At 37.5% G+C, this 23,235-nt stretch overlaps 1 protein-coding gene across 9 annotated transcripts in view; it reads left to right on the top strand.

Annotated features, from left to right (window-relative positions):
• The first annotated feature begins 97 nt into the window (after window positions 1-97).
• Window positions 98-23,235, top strand: part of LOC101888456 (asparagine synthetase domain-containing protein CG17486) — a 65,587-nt gene continuing 42,449 nt past the window's right edge. For 6 of the 9 annotated variants that reach the window (XR_009341583.1, XM_059118506.1, XM_059118504.1 and 3 more), the window contains exons 1-3: window positions 98-291; window positions 375-786; window positions 840-1,057. Coding sequence is in view for 6 of the 9 variants with exons in the window: in XM_059118506.1 (XP_058974489.1) it covers window positions 238-291; window positions 375-786; window positions 840-1,057 (684 nt within the window). In the remaining 3 variants the exon portion in view is untranslated. Of the gene's footprint in view, window positions 292-374; window positions 787-839; window positions 1,058-20,005; window positions 20,036-20,797; window positions 21,012-21,135; window positions 21,995-23,235 lie in introns of those variants that run through there. The other 3 variants (XR_009341585.1, XR_009341584.1, XM_059118508.1) reach the window with 3 other exon arrangements.

The following is a 23,235-nucleotide window of genomic DNA, read 5'->3' as shown; positions in this document are numbered from 1 at the left end:
TTAATATTCTTAACGGCGTCAAAATGACGAACTTCGTCGAATTGAAGGAACTTACTCCCGCGGTTCATTTAATGAATGTGTCCAGCGGTTCGATTTCCTCATGTCTCATTCGTAAACAACAGAGGTCCCTCGGGGATTTTGCTTTTTTATAGGGCATTCCTTTTTGATTTCGTATTTGTTTCGTTGCGGACGACTTTAATTTTTGTTTCCCACGCGCTTGCACACTGAAGGAAGGAAATGTGCGGAATATTATGTTGTTTTTCCAAAACGGATCATGAGTGTTTGAGCAAAGTATGGGTTTGAATATTCTAATTTATAAAAATTAAATGTTATATTAGAGGCATAAAAGTAAATGACGAATTATTTATTTCAAGGAGTTGATTGGAATACTCCACAACCGTGGTCCAAATTCAGAATCCATTCTCACTGTAAATGAGATTATTTTTGCCGGTTTTGTATTGCACCATCAGGGCACTGAAATGTGTCCACAACCAATAAAAACTGATCGTCACATATTTATTTTTAATGGAGACGTCTTTAACCTGCCCAGAAATGCTTGTGAAATATCAGATACTAATTGGATTTTCAATAAGATTTCCGGGGCTAAAGACGAACGTGCACTTATAAGTTGTTTTCGATCCATCGAGGGGCCATTCAGCTTTATACTTTACGATAATCGCCTTGGAAATCTATTCTTCGGGAGGGATAGCTTGGGTCGAAACTCTTTGCTCATGGAGAATAGCAAGAGTCATTTACGAATTCTAAGTACCTCGTATCTGTCGCAAGGTATGTATTTATAATTATTTTATGTATTACAATATCATAAAACACTTTTTTAGATAAAAGAACAGAAATTGCTGCTGTCGAGCTGCCACCGCTAGGAATATATAAAATAAATAAGGATAACAACAAATGCTGCGTTGTATTTCCTTGGCAGCAACCGGAAGAGCATTGGATAGCGCAAGCCAGATCGTTGGAGGCTACTATTGGTGTTAGAGTTCTCGTGGAATGCCCAATTGAACCCTCTTGGCTATCTATTAGCACCATCAATCATAAAGTAAGTAAATATATTTTTATGCTCTCCACCCATGGTAGAAAAATACAGGTAACAGCAAGTGTTGTTGTACAACAATCGTAACAACAACCACATACAAATTTGTTTTTGTACGTAATACAAGTGTCAGAGTTATATGTCGAAAAATGCAAACAAAATAATTAATTCTCAATAAATAATTTTAATTTTAAAAATATACATTTTTGGAATTTGGATTATTAAATTTAAAATGCAGAAGAATAGTTCCTGAATTATTCAGTTTGAATGCTTTCATATCATTCTCCTGAATGTATAGTTTTTAGCTGTATGTCCTAATCTCTCAACACTTCTAGCAATCGCTAGAAAATCGTGGAAAAAACAACATCCCTTTCATATTGAAACCAAACTGCATACACATATAAAGTATAAAGCATACATATATAAAGTATTCGCAGTTCACATTTTGTTAAGCACTACGGCGATTTTTTCTATTATTATGAGCCAAAAAATGTTCACATTGCGCTGCAGTGCAATTTTATATTTTAAGATGGTATACCTATTGTATGTCGAGAAATGGAATTAAATCACAAAACGTCTTATCGAGTTTGACACCAGCATTACTATAGAGTGAAATCAGCTGGGACTTGCTGCTACCTGTAATAATTATACCATGCTCTCCACCATAGAGATATGACAACTAAACCAATGACAAAACTTTTTTCTAATTGGATATACTTCAAACAAGTTTAAAATTAAGTGCATAATTGTTCAAACTGTCGACCCTTTATGTGTGGGTTCCAAAGGAGTGGGTCTATATTGTCCATTTTGTATCTGACCTATGTCTGATATAACTATTACAACGTGCCAGACTTGGACTTGGATCGACTAATTCTAGATATGTGATAATTTTTGTAAAATGTTGAAATATTCGTGATGTACCATATACAGAGGGGCGCTTGCTTGAGGTAATCGACACTTTGGTAATTTTTAGTGCCAACCTTGCTTTCCAAAATACTCCAGACACAACAGTTCAACGGATTGGTATCCGGAGATTTTGGTGGCCATTAACTAACCATTCTTGGGTGGCGCGTGCTGAGTGTGATGGTGTTGAGTCTTGTTGGAATGTCCAAGGTCTGCGGACAAAATGTTTGCGTGCCCAAGGCTTCAACACACCCTCCAGAATATTTTCGCGATAATATTCGGCATTTATTCCGATGCCACGGTCTATTAATACGAGCGGAGAGCGACCATCGGCTGTTATGGCGGCCCACACCATCACCATGGTCGGCGGTTGAGTTCTGTTGGCCAACCGAAAGTGCACATTTTCAGCTGACCTGCTCAATTTCTCTATCTATTTTCTTTTTGTTGCGGTGTAAGTTCTTGCACTTTTTGAAATTTCAATGGCTTTACCCCGAGCTCATTTTTCAATATTTGCCGAATGGAATATTGCGATATGTTAGGCTCACGGGCCATTTTTCTTCCACTGCGACGCGGGTTTCCATCAAGTCGCTTCATTACTTTTCGTACCACTTCTGCTGATGATGATGTTTTCTTCCGTCTACTTCCTTGAAGTTCGGTTACGCTACCAGTATCACGGTAACAAACGATGGTACGAGACACAAAAGATTTATTCACATTTAAATGCTGGAGTGCTCTAATGATAGCCACTTGTGGTTTTCCAGCCAAATATAAAGAAATTACAATATCACGCTTGAATTCCATCACAAATAACTTTTTTCTGAAAAATTCTCACAAAAATGCTTTTATGAAGTTGGTTGCAGTTGTTTTCATCTCACCCTGTATAGTGGAACGAAGTATTCCACTTCATTTAATGCTGATAAACATATTGTTTCGCACGTTATGAGGGATATAAATATTGAAAATTGTTATTATTGTGGGGTAGGTACCAGAAGGAATGGACCGATAAACAGATCATGTGTTAGAAAAATTTTGATGCGTGAGGTTTAGAATGAATCAAATGCGAATTTCACATTTCATGAGAGATATCATCTTTTTAAAAAATGTTGACCCTATTTGGTGGAGGTACCAGATGTGGTAAACCAATTTATACCATCTTCACTCCAAATCTTGTCTCCTAGTACAGTATTCATTGTATATCCTTCCATGAGTTCTCCGCGTCTGAGTGAATACCATACAGGCCTGCTGGGTATACCTGTTAATCTAGAGGTTCTCCCTTGTAAATCTGTACCTCCCTCTCTAGATCATGGAGGTATTTTCTTACGTGCCTGGGCAGAGGTTGCCTATCCACCAAATGGTGATTCGGATGGCACTATCTGCAACACCCAAGCAGGTATTGTATTGACATCATTTTATTATGCTGCCTCGCCGGTAAGACCTTCGCCTCCTCATGTAGTTGGTCGACGGGTATCATGAGAAAGTAAACTGTAGCGGTTCCTTATCAGCTCCCCAAGTGCTCCGGCCAGAGACTTGAGAACATTGCTCCTACTTCTAATCTTATCGCAAATAGCTGTGATATGAGCGGACAACTTGAATATTCAAAGATAGCCCCATCTCCGCAGTTCTTGTGGTGGAAAGTGTGGCCGTCGATTTAGTGGCGGATATCTTCATATTCTTCGCAGTGAAAAAGGCGGTTAGATCAACTATGCTACTGGTAAACACTCTCTTATGCTGGGGAGGAGTAAAGCCTCAAGCGTTGTTGTTGTTGTAGCAGTAGTACATGTATGTGTTTGCGTTCAGCTAATCTGGTTCCAGCTCCAGGTTTAGAAATTCGGCTACTTTAACGGGCTGTAGCCAGAGATCTTCTGGAGTGAGTTGGGTGGGTTTGGCTGAGCAATTAAAAAGGTGTAGCGTATTGTGCGGGCCTCTTTCGCACGCCGGGCAGGCGTCACGCACATCTTCATCAATTCGTGCCCAATACGAATTGAGACGACTACACCATCCTGAACGTAATTCGCCAAAACCACCCTGGTTTGTCTAGGCAGCTGACGTTCTTCAGCTGCAATGAATGGGGGTGGACTCCGAGGACGGCATTCACATTATAACTGCTAATAGCATCCGTCGCAGATAGTTGTGGCTTGCGCGGACGACTTGAACATGCTGTCGAACGTGACCCTAAGAATCTTGGGGTAGTTCGTGGTCGGTATTAGATTCCCCTCGACCTGAACATTCAGCTGTGTTCTCATCTCCGCAGACCATGTGGTAAAGAGTGTGGCCGTTAATTTCGTGGCGGATATTTTTATATTCCTCGCGTGGAAGTATGCGGCAAGCTCCGTGAGATAGGGGTTCAACCTTTCGCATATGTCATCGACCACTGGGCCTGACGCCATGATCGTACAATCATCCGCATATGTTACGATCTCAATGCCTTCTGGAGGGCGAGGAATTCCGGAAAGGTAGAGGTTAAACAGTTCCGGAGATATCACCCCACCTTGGGGAACTCCCTGTTTCACTCTACGGGCTTTGGACTTCTTGTTCCGGAATTCCACGTACGACTGGCGTCCCCACATATAGTTGATTATCCAACGTTTCAAACTTGGCCGGAGGGTAGTTCTTTACACGTCCTCAAACAGTGTGGCATGATTGACCGTATCAAATGCCTTTGATAGGTCAAGGGCTACCAACACTGTTCTGTCACACGGCCTGTTCTGGTTCAGTTCTCTACTAAGATGTGTGGAAATGGCGTGTAATGCTGTTGTGGACGGAACTGGTGCTGGTGGTTGGCAACTGTATAGCTTCCTCTAATGCTGGGGAGGAGTAAAGCCTCAAGAGTCTTTGCTACTGGCGACAAAAGCGAAATCGGCCTGTACGATTCGCCTTTACTGGCATCAGTAGCGGGACCACCCGGCCCATTTTCCAAAAAGCCTCAAGCGTCTTTGCTACTGGTGACAAAAGTGATATCGGCCCCTATAAGTCACTTTTGCTGGCATCCTTACCTGGCTTCAGTAGCGGGACCCCCCTGCCCATTTTCCAGGCATCGTGAACCATAAGTGTGACTAACAACAGGTTGAGGAGTTTGTTGAGATACTCAACTTCTGGTTCATATAGTTGCTTCAACATCACCATAGAGATTCCGTCAGGACCAAGCGCTTTGGACGACTTTGCGCTTCAGATGACATGTGCAACGGCTGGAAGAAATCGTACACGGCGTAGGATTCTTCTCTTAGCCCTGCCACTCTCGGGGTGCTCTATAAATTGCCGTTTGAAATAACACACGCACCTCTTCGGATCTGTCGCTTCTACGTCGTTAAATGAGACAGATGTCCGATCATCCTTTTCCAGGGTTCGAGATCGACCGTTGCCCACAATTTACTCGATCCGGTACTTATGTTGCAATGCTTCAGATGGTGTAGCCACCCTTTCCGCTTATGGTCATTGACTAACCTGTTTACCTCCAGAGTAAGTTCCCTGACATGGGGTAATTACGGTGAGTATGACGAAGCTCACCTCGCGCATTTGCTAATCCCGCTGCCTCTGCTGGGAAATTTGGTCTTATTTCAGGTATTCGACTATCTGGTATATAGCGAGCGGCTGCAGCTTTGATGATGTCCAAGAAACATTTATCTGCTACCTGAATATCAGATGGGTTGGGCAATTCTCTGAAGCGGTGATTGGTATATTCTCTGAATTCTCGCCAGTTGGCTTCCCCATGGTTAAGGGAATTACGGCGTTCAGAGCGTATGAAATCGGATGGTCTGTTGATGGCGACAATAATACGGAGCTGACTGGTTGCCACGTTATGTCATTTGTCAGACCTGGGGACATGATGTATATGTCCGGCGAACTGTGGCAGTCTCCCCTTATTCTTTTAACGGCGGTATGTACAATTTAAGCACCTCTACCTCGACGTTTCCACACTTGACCGTACATTCCATGTACGGGTCACTAGGGTCAATTTCAGGCGATATAGGTATATGATGGGTACTGGGCAGAGTGGTGCAAAAGGAACGCTTATCCTCCACCTCTGGTGCCATCCTTCCTCAAAACGTTGTATCCATCACAACTTTGAAGCCTGCGTGTGGTACTCAGCTTCGTTTCCTGGATCGCTGCGACCTTGATATTCTTCAGACTCATGAAGCTTACGATTTCGTTGATCTTACCTCGGAGACCATCACAGTTGAATTGGAGAAACGATGCATTGTCCGGAACTTGAACAGCAACATGTGGCGTTAGGTGCTTCGGTAAGGGTTGCTTTTCTGCAGACTGCGGGGGAGTTCCATACTCCGACGACGACCGGAAGTTGACGACGAGGTCGTGGACTTACTGGGAACTATGTTGATACAGCACGATGCAAAATAGTCCCTATCGCTATAGTCTCGCAAGCGGGTTGAACCTGAACAATTCCAAAATGCACCCATCCTCCGCATCCATTATATAGCACTGAGACTGATCTGTGGTGGATGATGTTTTGGAGAACCGTACAAAATCATGGTCCGGGGTTTCCTCAATCCCGGCACGGACCAAAAGAATCCGGAGCAAGTATTCCAGGTTGTGCTGCTACCAATACAAAAAATAAACACGAATATGTATACACTGGGTTGACATCCGCTGGCCGAAACTGGAGTGTTTTGGATTCGGGTCAATCCGGTGTCGTAGAACCCTCTGCCGTGGGATTTATGTGTTGTTGTAGCAGTAGTACATGTGGATGTTTGCATTTTGCTAATCTGGTTCAAGCTCCAGGTGTAAAAATTCGGCTACTTTAGGGAAGGACTTTCGCCTTCTCATGTATATGGTCCACCCTGTCGCAGTTCTCAAGCATTCTGGCAGGTCTGGATGCGTTCCACTGCGTAGCATTAGTATACGCAAACCACACTGGAGCCGCATAACTGACCACAGACCGACCTATCGCGTTATAAGAGGTCATCAAGGTGCAAGGTCCAAGTGCTACCGGCAAGCGCCTCGTGGATCTTGTTCCTATTTTTCATCTTGTCGCATATAGCTGTGATTCGCGCGGACGACTTGAACATGCTGTCGAATGTGACCCTTAGAATCTTCGGGTAGTTCGTGGTCGGTATTACATTTCTCTCGACCTGCACACTCGTCTGTGTTCTTATCTCGGCAGACCATATGTTAAAGAGTATGGCCGCTGATTTCGTTGCGGATATGTTCACATTCCTCACTCAAGATAAGGGGTTCAACTTTCCACATATGTCATCGACCACTGGGCCCGACCCCATATGTTACGATCTCTATGCCATCTTGAGGGCGAGGAATTCCGGAAAGGTAGGCGTTAAGCAGTTCCGGAGATATCACCCCACCTTGTGGAACTCCCTGTTTCGCTCTACGGGCTTTGGACTTCTTGTTCCGGAATTTCACGTACGACTGGCGACCACATTTATAGTTGATTATCCATCGTTCCAAACTTGGCCGGAGGGTAGGGTGGGAGTGTTGTACTGCGACTACGAAGATGATGACTGTATCCTGTTTAAGTCAGAAAAATTCCAGAAATGCTTCCACCCCATGCATCCCTTGTATCTCACTGAGACTGATCTGTGGTGGGTGCGATTATGGAAAACGCAGCAGAACCATGGTCCGGTGTTTGTCTCGACCCCGGCTCGGATCCACTTTGGACCAAATCGGATACTCCCTCGAAAGTTATCGTGCGCACTAGTCCGCCAGATAGACATACGGAGGGACGGCTCCTGAAATGCATTTTATCCAAGGAGACCTAGTGTCTAAAACCGTTATTTCATGATAAATGATACATACGCTCTGTAGCCATATGGTTGAGGTTGAAATTCGAAAAATATTTTTGTAAACCACTTTTATTAATGATGCAGTTATATCTATGTCTTACAATGTCATCCTAAGGAACTACAAGTAATGAACATTTCAGAAAGAACCAGTCAAGGGTCGAGAGTCGGGACGATATATTGTCTTAATTTTTTTAAGAGGTTTGTGTGCAGGTTTTTTTTTATCACTTTCGAAGTGTGCAATAAAATTTTACGAAAATGATTTAATTCAAATTTGTAATCGTGTGTATTTTTTGTGTTTGCCAAGTGTTATATTTTTAAATTATAGGCGATGTTCTAGAGTCCATTAAAATAAAAGGGCTTTTAAACGCATTGGCGGTTTTTATGTCTGTCCAATGTTTCCGATCTATATTAAAATTGTCATTTCGTAGTAACTCATAGGAATAATTTTTTGGACTATATGAGTATAAATACAGTACAGGCTGTACTGTTACTCGATATTTTAAAGTAGTAAACACCCTTTCATACCGATTTCACTGGAAGTTTGGCTCGAATACTACACCGTTATATTCAAATATGTTATATACCCTCATGTTCAAAGGCAAAATAGAAAGGCGCAGATGTTGTTGGTTGTTTTTGAGAATATTTATTCCGACCACGCATTCGTTTTAAACCTTTGAAAAAAACCTTTCAAGTAATTTGTGTTTTAATTTCCAAATTTTTAATATGATAAAAAAAATTATTTTTATATTGTTATTTGATCAGTAATCCAGATATATAAAAACGTCTCTCCGAACTAAAAAGACTAGAATCTTAAGCTGATCAATAATGTATATATACTTTGTTGGGTCTAAAATAATTATTTTGATGAGTTACAAACGTAATTACTATCTGAACCAATGCTACTAGTTGTTTACTATCAAAAAAAAAGCAATTTGTTGCATTGATTTTGAATAAATAAACAAAAAAATGCAAAAATTGAATGAAAGGTCACAACTTCTTTTCAAAATCATGTTCTATATTTCTCAAAAGATTTATTTCGCGACAAAAATGTTAAATTTTATCCATTTCGCTTGTCATTCATGATTTTAATTTTTTCTAGCACATATCCTGAGAGTTATTTGAATTGAAAGTACAAAAATTGTTTTTCGCTCAGAACATTTTGCTTTCTCAGAACATTTTGCTTTCTTTGAGAAAATGAGCGATATCATTTCAAAATGTGCATACTTATATTCACTTTATTATTCCATTTGTAAAACAGTGTGTTTGTAAATACAAAGTTGACTCCGAGGATTCATATTATAATTATTGACGGCATCAGTGATTGCTTCACCCCGATCGTCTTGAACATGCCGTCGAATGTGACCCCTAGGATTTTGGGGTAGTTCGTGGTAGGTATTATACTTCACTTGACCTGCACATTAAGCTCTGTGTGGCCACTGATTTAGTGGCGGATAGTATCATATTCCTCGCGAGAAAGTAGGGGGCAAGCTCCGCTAGATAGGTGCATATCTCATCAACGACGGGGCCCGACGCCGTGATTGTGCAATTATCCACATATGTTACAATTTCAATGCCGTCTGGAGGGCGAGGAATGCCGGAAAGATAGTGGCTAAACAGGAGGTATCCACCAGATTCCACGTTGGGGAACTCCCTATTTCACTCTACAGGGTTTGAACTTCTGGTTCCGGAATTCCTTAAGAATCTTTGCTGATGGCGACAAAAGCGAAACTAGCCTGTATGATTCCCCTTTGCTGGGATCCTTGCTTGGCTTCTGCAGCGGGACAACCCTGCCCATTTCTAGGCTTCGGGAAGGTATTCAATCAATAATTTGTAACACAGAAGCCTTTTTAGGCCAAAAATAGCATTACATAGTAAACTTTCCAAATAGAAAATGTCTTAGTACTTTATAATTCCAGGCTCCCAGCCGCAATTACATTATGAATAAACATGAATTATAAAACAAACGAAAATTAGCAGAAACAGCAAGCAAAAACGAAATAATATAAAGCAAAGATAAGATTATGTAAAGTTAAAATTTTGTACAAGATAAATAGTTACATAACCTAAAACGAAGCGCATTATTTAAATGCGAAAAAATACGTAGATGTAGAAAGAGCACCTTGCAACGAGAATTACGAATGACTTGCGAGTTAAAAATCCGTGGCAAAACAACTTGTGTATTTCTTGTGGAGCGGGTAAAATTGAACATATTACACAAAGTCAGAGGTATACCGGTTGTTATAATTTTGTAAAAAAAGAATAAATTACGTGTATCAACATATCGTTTGACAATTCCAGAAATAGTTTAACAAATGAGGAAATATGATCACGCCGGGGAATTAGAGTTAACAAGGCATTTTAATTTAAGAATATTGCGTATGACAGTTCCAGATATTTTTTTTATTGTTTTATTTATTGAATCTTTCATATATTTAATGAAAATAACAATAAGGTTTCATATCTTATATACTAATATTTTTTATAGGGAGGTTTTCAATACAATCACCCCATATTTTTTCATGCTTTAATTATTAATTATTCATATATTTTTTATGATATAGATGTGTGTTATTTTGTGGGCTTGTGGATACAGTTATATCCGTGAATTAATTGAGTGGTAGTTAAGATTAGTTTAGATACAGTTATATCTAAGTGAATCGCGGACTACAGAAGTAGTCTTACGGATATAATGTTGCTTTGTCCATTAAAATAAAAGGGCTTTTAAACGCATTGGCGGTTTTTATGTCTGTCCAATGTTTCCGATCTATATTAAAATTGTCATTTCGTAGTAACTCATAGGAATAATTTTTTGGACTATATGAGTATAAATACAGTACAGGCTGTACTGTTACTCGATATTTTAAAGTAGTAAACACCCTTTCATACCGATTTCACTGGAAGTTTGGCTCGAATACTACACCGTTATATTCAAATATGTTATATACCCTCATGTTCAAAGGCAAAATAGAAAGGCGCAGATGTTGTTGGTTGTTTTTGAGAATATTTATTCCGACCACGCATTCGTTTTAAACCTTTGAAAAAAACCTTTCAAGTAATTTGTGTTTTAATTTCCAAATTTTTAATATGATAAAAAAAATTATTTTTATATTGTTATTTGATCAGTAATCCAGATATATAAAAACGTCTCTCCGAACTAAAAAGACTAGAATCTTAAGCTGATCAATAATGTATATATACTTTGTTGGGTCTAAAATAATTATTTTGATGAGTTACAAACGTAATTACTATCTGAACCAATGCTACTAGTTGTTTACTATCAAAAAAAAGCAATTTGTTGCATTGATTTTGAATAAATAAACAAAAAAATGCAAAAATTGAATGAAAGGTCACAACTTCTTTTCAAAATCATGTTCTATATTTCTCAAAAGATTTATTTCGCGACAAAAATGTTAAATTTTATCCATTTCGCTTGTCATTCATGATTTTAATTTTTTCTAGCACATATCCTGAGAGTTATTTGAATTGAAAGTACAAAAATTGTTTTTCGCTCAGAACATTTTGCTTGAGGAACTAACTCATTCTTTGAGAAAATGAGCGATATCATTTCAAAATGTGCATACTTATATTCACTTTATTATTCCATTTGTAAAACAGTGTGTTTGTAAATACAAAGTTGACTCCGAGGATTCATATTATAATTATTGACGGCATCAGTGATTGCTTCACCCCGATCGTCTTGAACATGCCGTCGAATGTGACCCCTAGGATTTTGGGGTAGTTCGTGGTAGGTATTATACTTCACTTGACCTGCACATTAAGCTCTGTGTGGCCACTGATTTAGTGGCGGATAGTATCATATTCCTCGCGAGAAAGTAGGGGGCAAGCTCCGCTAGATAGGTGCATATCTCATCAACGACGGGGCCCGACGCCGTGATTGTGCAATTATCCACATATGTTACAATTTCAATGCCGTCTGGAGGGCGAGGAATGCCGGAAAGATAGTGGCTAAACAGGAGGTATCCACCAGATTCCACGTTGGGGAACTCCCTATTTCACTCTACAGGGTTTGAACTTCTGGTTCCGGAATTCCTTAAGAATCTTTGCTGATGGCGACAAAAGCGAAACTAGCCTGTATGATTCCCCTTTGCTGGGATCCTTGCTTGGCTTCTGCAGCGGGACAACCCTGCCCATTTCTAGGCTTCGGGAAGGTATTCAATCAATAATTTGTAACACAGAAGCCTTTTTAGGCCAAAAATAGCATTACATAGTAAACTTTCCAAATAGAAAATGTCTTAGTACTTTATAATTCCAGGCTCCCAGCCGCAATTACATTATGAATAAACATGAATTATAAAACAAACGAAAATTAGCAGAAACAGCAAGCAAAAACGGAATAATATAAAGCAAAGATAAGATTATGTAAAGTTAAAATTCTGTACAAGATAAATAGTTACATAACCTAAAACGAAGCGCATTATTTAAATGCGAAAAAATACGTAGATGTAGAAAGAGCACCTTGCAACGAGAATTACGAATGACTTGCGAGTTAAAAATCCGTGGCAAAACAACTTGTGTATTTCTTGTGGAGCGGGTAAAATTGAACATATTACACAAAGTCAGAGGTATACCGGTTGTTATAATTTTGTAAAAAAAGAATAAATTACGTGTATCAACATATCGTTTGACAATTCCAGAAATAGTTTAACAAATGAGGAAATATGATCACGCCGGGGAATTAGAGTTAACAAGGCATTTTAATTTAAGAATATTGCGTATGACAGTTCCAGATATTTTTTTATTGTTTTATTTATTGAATCTTTCATATATTTAATGAAAATAACAATAAGGTTTCATATCTTATATACTAATATTTTTTATAGGGAGGTTTTCAATACAATCACCCCATATTTTTTCATGCTTTAATTATTAATTATTCATATATTTTTTATGATATAGATGTGTGTTATTTTGTGGGCTTGTGGATACAGTTATATCCGTGAATTAATTGAGTGGTAGTTAAGATTAGTTTAGATACAGTTATATCTAAGTGAATCGCGGACTACAGAAGTAGTCTTACGGATATAATGTTGCTTTGTTTAGATACAGTTATATCTAATCATCCCGCGGACTACAGTAATAGTCTTATCGATTTTTTCACAAATCTTCCCGCGGGCTACAGCAATAGTCTTTTCGATTTCTTCACAGAAGCGGCTTCCAATTTAGCATACTACTACCTGTAGAAGCATAACAGTGGGCGATGTTCAATTGGCCAGACAAGAGCTGAAAATAATGAGAGCGTAAGACAAACAAATAAACTATATGATAGACAGAGTGTCACGTCTGCGCAGTCTATCGTGTCCTCCGAATAGTAGGAGTTGGCGGGCCAAGCTATTTGGGTGCTCGGATAGTTTGTTTAAGTACTTGCGGCAAAGCTTCTTTATTTCTTCTTCAACAGTAAGTATATTTAGGTCCTTGTGGATGTTTGCGTTCCTTATGTACCATGGTGCACCTGTAATAGATCGAAGAATATTCGACTGTTTTCTTTGTAGTTTACTTACGTTAGAGGCACTAGCTGTGCCCCAGAGCTGTATGCCATACGTCCAAATTGGCTTTATTACAGTCTTATATAATAGGACTTTGTATTCTAATTTAATAAAAGAACGTAAACCAATTAACCACTCAAGATTGGCCTTTTTTAGTTTAATTTGCGTGATTTTTGCATCGATGTGTTGCTTCCATGTAAGTCTTCGGTCCAGGTGCATTCCGAGATATTTTACGGTATCTTTCTGTGGAACTTGAGTATTAAAGATTTCTATCGTGGGGCAAAGCTCACGTCTTAGAGCCAAAGTAACGTGTATGCACTTGCTTGCATTTACCGATATTCTCCATTTTGTCAGCCAATTTTCGAGAAGATGTGCATGGTATTGTAGATTTTCCGACGCAATCAGAGGATCTTGTGTATGCTAATGAAAGCAGTGTCATCAGCAAACGTTGAGGTTAGAGTTTCATTGGTTGTGGGCATATCGGCAGTAAATAACACGTACAGAATTGGTCCTAAGATGCTACCCTGTGGGACGCCAGCCAATATTTTTCTCGAATTTGAAAGTATGTCTTTCGATTTAACAACAAACGTACGAATTGACAAATAACTACAAAAAAGTGTATGAGTTTTTTTAGGTAGGGTTTCACAAATTTTGTATAGAATTCCAAGATGCCAGACTCTGTCAAACGCTTGGGAAATGTCTATAAATAACGCGGAGCAGTATTCCTTCCTTTCGAATGCCATTCTAATGTTTGTGACTATGCGGTGCACTTGCTCAATAGTACTGTGGTTCTTACGGAAGCCGAATTGGTGGTCGGGAATAATATTGGTACTTGTAATATGGGGAGTTAACTTCCTTAGTAATGTTGTTTCGAACAGCTTTGAGAGTATAGATAGAAGACTGATGGGTCTATACGATTTTACCTGCGTTGGATCTTTTCCAGGTTTCGGAATCGTTACTATTTCAGATTCTTTCCATACAGACGGGAAGTACCCTACTCGAAGAATGCTGTTAAATATAAATAACAATAGTTTAACGGCCGGTGTTGGTAATTTCTTGAGCATGTTTGAAGTAATTCTATCTTTACCCGGGGATTTTTTTAGTTTTATCGAGGCTATAGAACTTTCGATTTCTTTTAGAGAAAATCGTATTGGATTCGGAACAATGTCGTCAATTAAAGGTTGAACAACTGTCGATGGTCCGGGATTTGGGGTAAATACAGATTAAAGATGTTCGGCAAATGCGTTTACTTTTTCTTCTGTAGATCTTGCCCAAGTCCCATTTTCTAGGCGAATTGGAGATTCGTGGGCGATAGGTCTTTTCAAGTTTTTTGTGGCTTTCCATAAGCTATAGTCAGTTCTCTCTGTGGGATCCAGGTTATTTAGGAATATTTTTAGGTTTCGCTCTTCATTTAATCTGAGTGCTTGTTGTAAGAGTTTTTCACATTCTTTTAGTTTTTCCCGAAACCTAGGTGATCGGTGCTTCTGCCATTCTCTTCTGGCCTTCCTTTTATCAAACACGTGTTTTCGAATGGTCGATGGATTATAGGAATTATTTTCTAGTTTTGAAAATTTAGTGGGAGTGGCAACATTGACAGCGGTGTTGACTATCGAAGTAAATATTTTAACTGCATTGTCAATTTCTTCTCCGGACTTTAGAGGAGTGTTAGAATTCACATGTGTACTGACATATTTTTTGTACTTCATCCAGTTTGTATTTTTATTTGGTAGATAATCCGGGGAAGTTACGAGTTGAACATCATTTAATGTTATTATAGTTGGGGAATGGTCTGACGACAAGTCAAACGAGGGTACCACGGACATTTGTTCCCTCTTAATATTCTTTTTTACCGCAAAGTCAATTAAGTCAGGACGTTTTTGCAGGTCTGAAGGCCAGTAAGTAGGCTGGCCAGTAGATAACACGTCCAGTTTAGCGGACGAAATGGAGTTTAAAAGCTGTCTACCTCGGGGTGTAATTAGTCTAGATCCCCAGAAGGTGTGTTTGGCATTATAATCTCCAGCTGCAATAAATGTACTACCAAGAGATGAGAAAAAGTGTTCGAATTCGTCTTTGCTTATACTATGTCTCGGAGGACAATATATAGCTGTATTCGTTGAAGATAGTGCTACTGTTGTAGCTTGTAGGTGGTCAAACTTATATTCTGGCATGGGGTAATGCTGAATTTTATTAGAAATCATCACCGTGGTGCCACCGCAAGCTCTCCCACTAGGGTGTTTAGTGTCGTATGTACTGTAACCGTTTATTCTAAAACAGTTTCTAGAAGTGAAATGAGTTACAGATACCAGTAAAATGTGTATGTTGAGTGAGTGAATAAATTTTTCGACCTCGTGTTTATGTTGGCTTAAGCCGTTTGCGTTCCCAAAACAGATTCGAACTTTATCTATTTTTGTTTTAAAATATGACTTCTAAAACGTAGGAAACCAACGACGTTAAAAGCGCATAAGCAATTCTGATTCATATTGCAAAATTATAACGAGTTGAATAGAGTCGGCGCAAAGTTCCATGACCCTTGTCAACAGAACAGAGTCAATGTGAGGTCCACAATTAAGATTTTTTCAATAATTACTCCCAAGCACCAGTGCTGATCTAAGAAATGTACCATTGTTTGTTAATCACCGTATCATTAGACGCAAATCAAATTGCTTTGTTTAAGGTTTTATTGCCGAGAATTGTTACGAATCCATTGGGTATTGAGTTAAGGCACCCATTTGTATTATTTTCTAAAACGGTCTATCTGTTATCATTAAACAGTAAAATAATATTGTGCATCACATTAGTTTGGATCCAAGCACTCAGATAAATCATTAATATAAAGTATAAACAAGAGTGACCCTAAAACCGAGCCCCGTGGTACACCAGAAGTCAGGCTTGTAACACTTACACCATTCAATGAAAACTATCATTCATATAATCCAAAAACACCTTACACGCTGTATTGGAAAAGTTAAAGTCATACCTTACGCATCATAGTGGCATATCATATCGAGTTAAATGCCTTAGATAAATCTAAGCAGATTAAGATGCTGTCTTTGTTTTTATTCATATTGCCTCGGATAGATGCAAGAGTAAAAATGTGTTCGAAAATTTTATTCCTTATAAATGACAAAATTTGATTTGATATTCAAAGCCGCATATATCACCGCAATGTACAGTAGAAGTTTTCGGGATTGGAACTTCCCTGCAACAGGGAAAACTGATGTACATATAATTGAGTTCAACTGGTGTTATATCAAGTGAGAAATATAAGGAAACAAAATCTTTAAAAACTCGAGTGGTATTTCATCACATTTTACCTACGCATTTGCAACATCCTCGCTTCTAACACACTTATGTGAGTGTGCATTATTAACATCTTCAATATAATCAACATAAATTACTCCAACAACATCAGGACCAACACCTGATGCGAACAAGTTATTCGGCGCATCCACATCACCGTCATAACATGCCTAGAATAGAATTGACGCCTCACTTTTTTAATCACGTCTTTAGCCCTGTTGCGATATCTTTTGAAAATACTCCAATTCTCATCAGTGCTATTATCACGAAATGTTTTAAATGACACATATCTTATGGATTGAGCGAATATAATTTCTCTCCTACTCATCCATTTATGATCAAACGAGGGAATTTTTCTTTTAACAGTTTGTACAAACAGAAAAAGTTATTTAATCAGCGAATCAAGTAGAAAACATTTAGCTTTACGTCAAAAGTTGAGTAGAATAAAGAGGTTTTCATATTAATTTCAATTATAAAAGCATGCTGTGGTAATGAGGGACATTGTACTTGATTAGAATAATGAGGCTTTAAAGCATCACTTCCTATTCGAACGTTCCCACGCCTCACATTCCCACCCCTGCCGACCGAGGAGGCGACCTCCCTTTACGGAGGGATCGCGTACACATCATGATCCGTATCATAATGGGAATTCAGTAGGAAAGGAAAGCTAGTTTGTCAAATAATAAAACATGTATGTTAATTGTTTAAAAATAAAATTATTCTAGATTTAATAACTTCTAAACTCATACATAAATCTAACTTCTAAACTCATACATATGAGATTAGGAAATCTGAAGGTATATTACCATTTAATATTTTTAGTACAAACATGGAGTTCAACATAATACTTCTGCTTTTAAGTGTAGGCAATCTAATTAATTTTAGCCTGCTAGCATAAGAAGGCAAAACAAAATCACTATTCCAATGTAAACCTCGTAAGGCAAACAGCAGAAATTGTTTTTGCACGGATTCTATTTTATCTGAGTATATTGCATATTGAGGATCCCATACAACAGAACCATATTCCAATATAGGTCTAACAAGAGACGTAAATAACTGTTTTGTTATATATGGATCAGAAAATTCTTTGACCCACCGTTTAACAAAACCTAAAACACCATTTGCTTTATTTACAATTGTTATTACATGGCTATTAAAATTTAATTTTGGATCCATCAAGAGGCCTAGATCGACAAATGAATCTACAGTTGATAATGAATGACCGTCAATATTATATTGTAATATCAGAAAAGAAGATCTGGAGAATCACATATGCTTACATTTGCTTAAATTTAACTCCATACAATTTAACCTGCACCATTTAAAAAGGCTATCTAAATCGTTTTGAAGTAAGCTAGCTCGTTTATCACAATTATGGGAAATGAATAATTTAACATCATCTGCGTACATTAACAATTTCGAGTAATTTATGGAATTAGGTAAATCGTTGATAAATAAAAGAAAGAGGACCGGTCCAAGGTGACTTCCTTGCGGAACACCCGATGGAACGTTAATCGTTTTGGATAGATACCCTTCAGACAAAACTAGTTGTGATCTATCTTTTAAGTAAGATGATATCCATTTGACTAAGTTTGTGTTGAAACCCATATAATTTAATTTATATATTATGTTCATGATTAACCCTATCAAAAGCTTTACTAAAATCAGTATAAATTGTATCAGTTTGTTTACGCTGAACAAATCCTTTTATTACTGTTGACGTAAATTCTATAAGATTTGTTGTAGTTGAAAGACCACTACGAAAACCATGCTGATATGGACTCAATATAGATTGAATTTTCTGTGAAATTACTGCAGTAATTAATTTTTCAAACAATTTTGGTATGGCACTTAATTTTGCAATTCCTCTATAATTTGACACATTAGTAAGACTACCAGACTTATGTAAAGGTGTAATATAAGATTTTTTCCAGAAAGTAGGAAAGTGACCAAATTTAAGTGAATAATTAAACAATATAGTTAACGGAAGTGCTAATGTTTCTGAACAATATTTAAGAATTATATTAGGTATGCCATCCGGTCCTGGACATTTAATCGATTTTAAACTACGCAGACTATTGGACACATCCTGACGTTGTAGAAAAGGCATACAAATTTGATCAGCCTGTGATAACTTATAAGGATACGAATCTTTAAGTTGGCAAGATGTACTGGAATAGGTTGTGGCAAAAAAATCTGCGAAACATTCAGCAATATCTGTGCCTGTGACAAATTCTTTATTGTTATATTTCAATACTGAGGGCTTTGAGGAAACTTTTTTTTGTTTTAGATTAACAAAATCATAAAAAGATTTAGGATTGGATTTAAAATTATTAAAATTATTATAATCTTGTCTAGGTAAAGATTATACAATCTATGAGACTCTAAAGTATATTTAGATCTAGCAACAGAGTAATTAGTGTAGTCTATTGTTAAGCCTGATTTTTTATATTTACGAAAAAGCTTATTTTTAGAGTTTTTTAAACTTGATAACTCAGAGGTTATCATGGATATTTATTTGAATTTTTAACTCTAGTTGTTGGAACACATTCCAGTTTAAATCTATTTAAAATATCATAAAACTTATCAATTACATATTCTAAATCTGTATGGTTGTTACACAGTCGGTGTCGGACTGACTTTCTTCAATTACATAAATGTGAGTCATGGAGATATATAAAGTTGGATGGTATATATCTTCAGGAGTGCATATTGGAGGAATTCTGAATATATCAAAATGCTGTGTTATATTTATAAACGCCAAATCAAGAATTTTGCCGAGGGAATTTTTCACACTGTTTATTTGATAAAGATTTAAGTCACACAAACTATTTATAACATCAAATGTATACTGGGTACATTTCGGATGGCAAAGGAATCAAAGCTTCAGAATCTGGCATTGGAAGCCACCTAATGGAGGGCATATTAAAATCACCAAGGATCAGAATGCGATCGGAATCTTTCATTTTTTCAGTGATTAAATTTATTGTGATAAATGCTGATTATAAATGTCAAGTGAAGATGAAGGGGGAATATAAGAGCAAGTTACAAACAATTTAAATATGCCCAATTCAATGGAAACACCATTAAATTCTATATCAAGAAAATCATTTAGATCAATTAAATTTGTGTTATATTTGGTATCAACTGCAATAAGGACACCACCATCTTTTTTACAAACACGATCTTTTCTAAATATCTGATATTTTGAACATAAAATTGCACTGTTTAATATAGATGTTTTTAACCAAGTTTCGGAGAAAACCAATACATTATAATTGAAACCAATGCTATCAATATATAAACTGGTTAATTTTGTATTAAGCCCCCTTACATTCTGATAGCAAATAGAAAATGAGTCATTTAGTTTTTTGGCACCGAATCTGGTCTAAGAGGCAAATGAGCTAAATTATCGGATCTCTCCACAAATTCTTTAATATATGCCCTAGCAGACCAAAATTCTTTTAAAATCAACTGTACGAAAATATTTTCAGGCACAACGATTTTGAAAGAAGATCTACTTTCAGAAAATGCAGATCGGAGCTTATAACATCTCAAAAAGTAATCTCCCTCAATTTTTGATTTTATATAATGGATTATGTCATCGGCCGTTGTTTCTGGCGCAAACCTTGTTGCAAATATCATTTTCATGGCGGGAGCCATAGATAATGATCTTTGGACAGGTTGAGTTTTGCCAGTAGCAGTCTCGGGACGATCACTAGTGGTAAGTGAAGGAAGTGATAATTCCTGTATGTCACGAGTAGATTGTGAGGTTTTCTTAGAAACCTCACTATCAATACTCATAACTTCAGACCAGAAACTGACGGTGACGACACAAACTCATCTAATTCTTGGTATTTCTCAAACAATGTAGGGAAATTCTCAAATCGGAGTGATAGTGAGGAAAAATCTTTTTTCATCGATGTCAATTCCGACTGCAAATCCTTTATAAAATTGTAAAAGTCTGCAGAGAGTTTCCTACAATGCACACAACACCAACGAACACCAACATTATTTCTAATTGTGTCTACAACTTTTGCATTAATCCTAGTACATTTTGCATGCCATTGATTAAGACAAAACCAACAGGTAACACACAATTCATCCTCTGCAACAATATTACACAATTCAAAAGGGCACGACATTTTTTATTTTAATTATAATTATTTCTTTTTAATACACAAGTTACAACTATATTTTTCAAGATTAGATCTGTAGCTGTATTTATTTATTTATTTATTTTATTCTTTTTTAAATTCTTTTTAAATGTTGGCAACTCTTATGAGATGACAAACAAAACAAGACGATGTGTTACAACAACTAATTAGCTAGTGTAACAAAAGAAAGAGGATAAAAGGAGAATGTACATCTTTAATCACATTTCCGATATACCAAAATTATCAATTCGAGACCCAGTCAACATTGATTTAACAGAAGAATCAAATTTAACATAATTTTTTTGGAGGCCTTCTACTTTGCTTGAGGAATAACAGATCTAAAGTACGTAGTGCGAGATTCAATATCATCAATTCGCTTGCTTCACCCATCTTCTTTCATACCATTCAAACATAAAACCATTCGGTTTTTATGTTATCAAAATCACTTTTAATTGTATTCTATTCAGCTTAATTTGTCGTAAGAAAATGGTCAAATTCCTGATTAAGCTGGCGAATATCATCAGCAATACCTCTACCACCTCTTGACTGCTCACGATATTTCCTATAACATTTATACCCTGGAATACTAATCGCTTTTCTAGGTACAACAGAACTTAACCACATCTCCGTTATATCAAAAGCATAAATTCGACACTCAACCAACATTGATTTAACAGGAGAATCAAATTCAACAGAATTTTTTGGAATACTTTGGCAATTTATATGAACCACTTTAAATCTCAATTTGCTTGCACAAAAAACAGATCGAAGAACAACTTTCAGGTCTCCAATAACAAAATCTGCCCGGTTAAGCCTCCGATGAGGATTTATATTTTCAGTTTCCAAAGATTTTATTTTTAATGTAGTGCGAGATTCAACATCATCAATGCGCTTGCTACAGCCAACAATATCTTCTTTCATGCTGTTCACAGATAAGTGAACATTTTTTATAAGATTATTGCAGTTAAGTAATGAAGAGAAGAAAATCTATTTTGAATAAAGCAATACAGTGTGATAAGAAAGCATCGTGGGATGTCTGTAAAATAATTTCATTTACTTCATGTGGTATGTTTGAGTTAGATTACGGGATGTAATCTTTACTCAGACTGATAAGCAAGTGTAGCATGTTTGCTTACCACAACTTAGATAGCTATGCATCTTTTATGACCTCACCCTAGGATTTATGACGGTGTGGTGCACAGGCATTGTACATGTATATCTCTCTTTCGCTTACACTTCATGCTAGACTAGGTTAAGAAAAACTATCAAAAGTAATACTTAAGAATTATTTAAAATGAATAAAACAGTGTAGTAAAATTAGTCAAACGGTGCGTACATTATTCCGCGTACATCTAGTCCATCGAACCTTAAAATAAAACAAAAAAAGAATCAGCAAAATAAAAAAGAAGCATAATAAAATGGGCAAAACTGAAACCATGATTAAGAACCAAAGAGACATAGTCGATTGTCTGGTGAAAATTAAACAGCAGCTGGAAGATCCAATGCGCACTTGTAGAGTGTCCGTAATGGAAAAAAACTGCTAGAGGAAAATGGGACATTTTCCTAAAAACCACGAAAGATTTTCCTAATGTTGAAACCTTTTAAATATGGTGACTATTACAAAAAAGATGTATACGGCTACACCCGAGAATTGATGCAGGAAATTGAAAAAGCAATTGATGAAATTAAAACCGGAGAATTAAGATCCCAAAAATTGCTTTCGGAAGACTCAACAGAAGCTGAAGAAACTGGAGCAGACAATAAATTGATGGCGGCAGACAACAAGAATGATAAAGGAATGGGGACTCAAAACCTACATCCCGAAACAGAGGAAAAAGAAGAATTGGGTGCAAGGAGCATTCAATGGAGTTTCCCTAGTACGCGGAGTCAAAAGGATATTGCGGCAAAAGAAACGGCGGTGACGGGGAGCAAACACGATGAGGGGGCTTCACATCTGGGCAAAAAGGCGTCAGACAAAAGGGATGTGGCTGTGGGGTCATACTCCCTGGAGGACAATTCGTTTGGAAGCTCGGCATCGACCAAAATCAAGTTAGAAGCTAAAGGAATCATTCGAGAGATTGAATGTACAATGATACAGATGGATAGCCTAGAGACAGAAAATGATATAGAGTTAGCATTTGATTTAATCGCAAAACTTGTGAAGACCGGGGAAAGGGAGATACTAACCGATCCAGTAATTCAAGAACAATTGAGACGATGTTAATGAAGAAGTCCAAAAGTCAGCTGCGATCAGAGCAACTCAGCCAAAAATAGCAAAAAGGGTGGAGCAGCCGTACAGCATCATCAATAAAAAGGAAATTGAAGTTCCCACATTCAGTGGTGATATAAGTGAATGGGAATCGTTTCACGATCTTTTCAAGAGCCTAGTGCACGATGCACCGAGAAGCGAGTCACATAATTCAACACCTAAGGACGCAGGATAACACATATGAAGAGGCGTTTCAGTTGTTGAAAGAAAGATACGAGAATCGGAGGGTGCTATTCAATAAGATGGTGGATGCCATTTTGGATCAGCCAACAATGGATAGTGAGTCCACTACCAGCGT

Source organism: Musca domestica, unplaced genomic scaffold (genome assembly GCF_030504385.1).
Source record: "Musca domestica strain aabys unplaced genomic scaffold, Musca_domestica.polishedcontigs.V.1.1 13, whole genome shotgun sequence".
NCBI lineage: Eukaryota > Metazoa > Arthropoda > Insecta > Diptera > Muscidae > Musca > Musca domestica.
The sequence above is the reverse complement of the archived record's forward strand: the minus strand, read 5'-3'. Positions and strand labels throughout refer to the sequence as shown.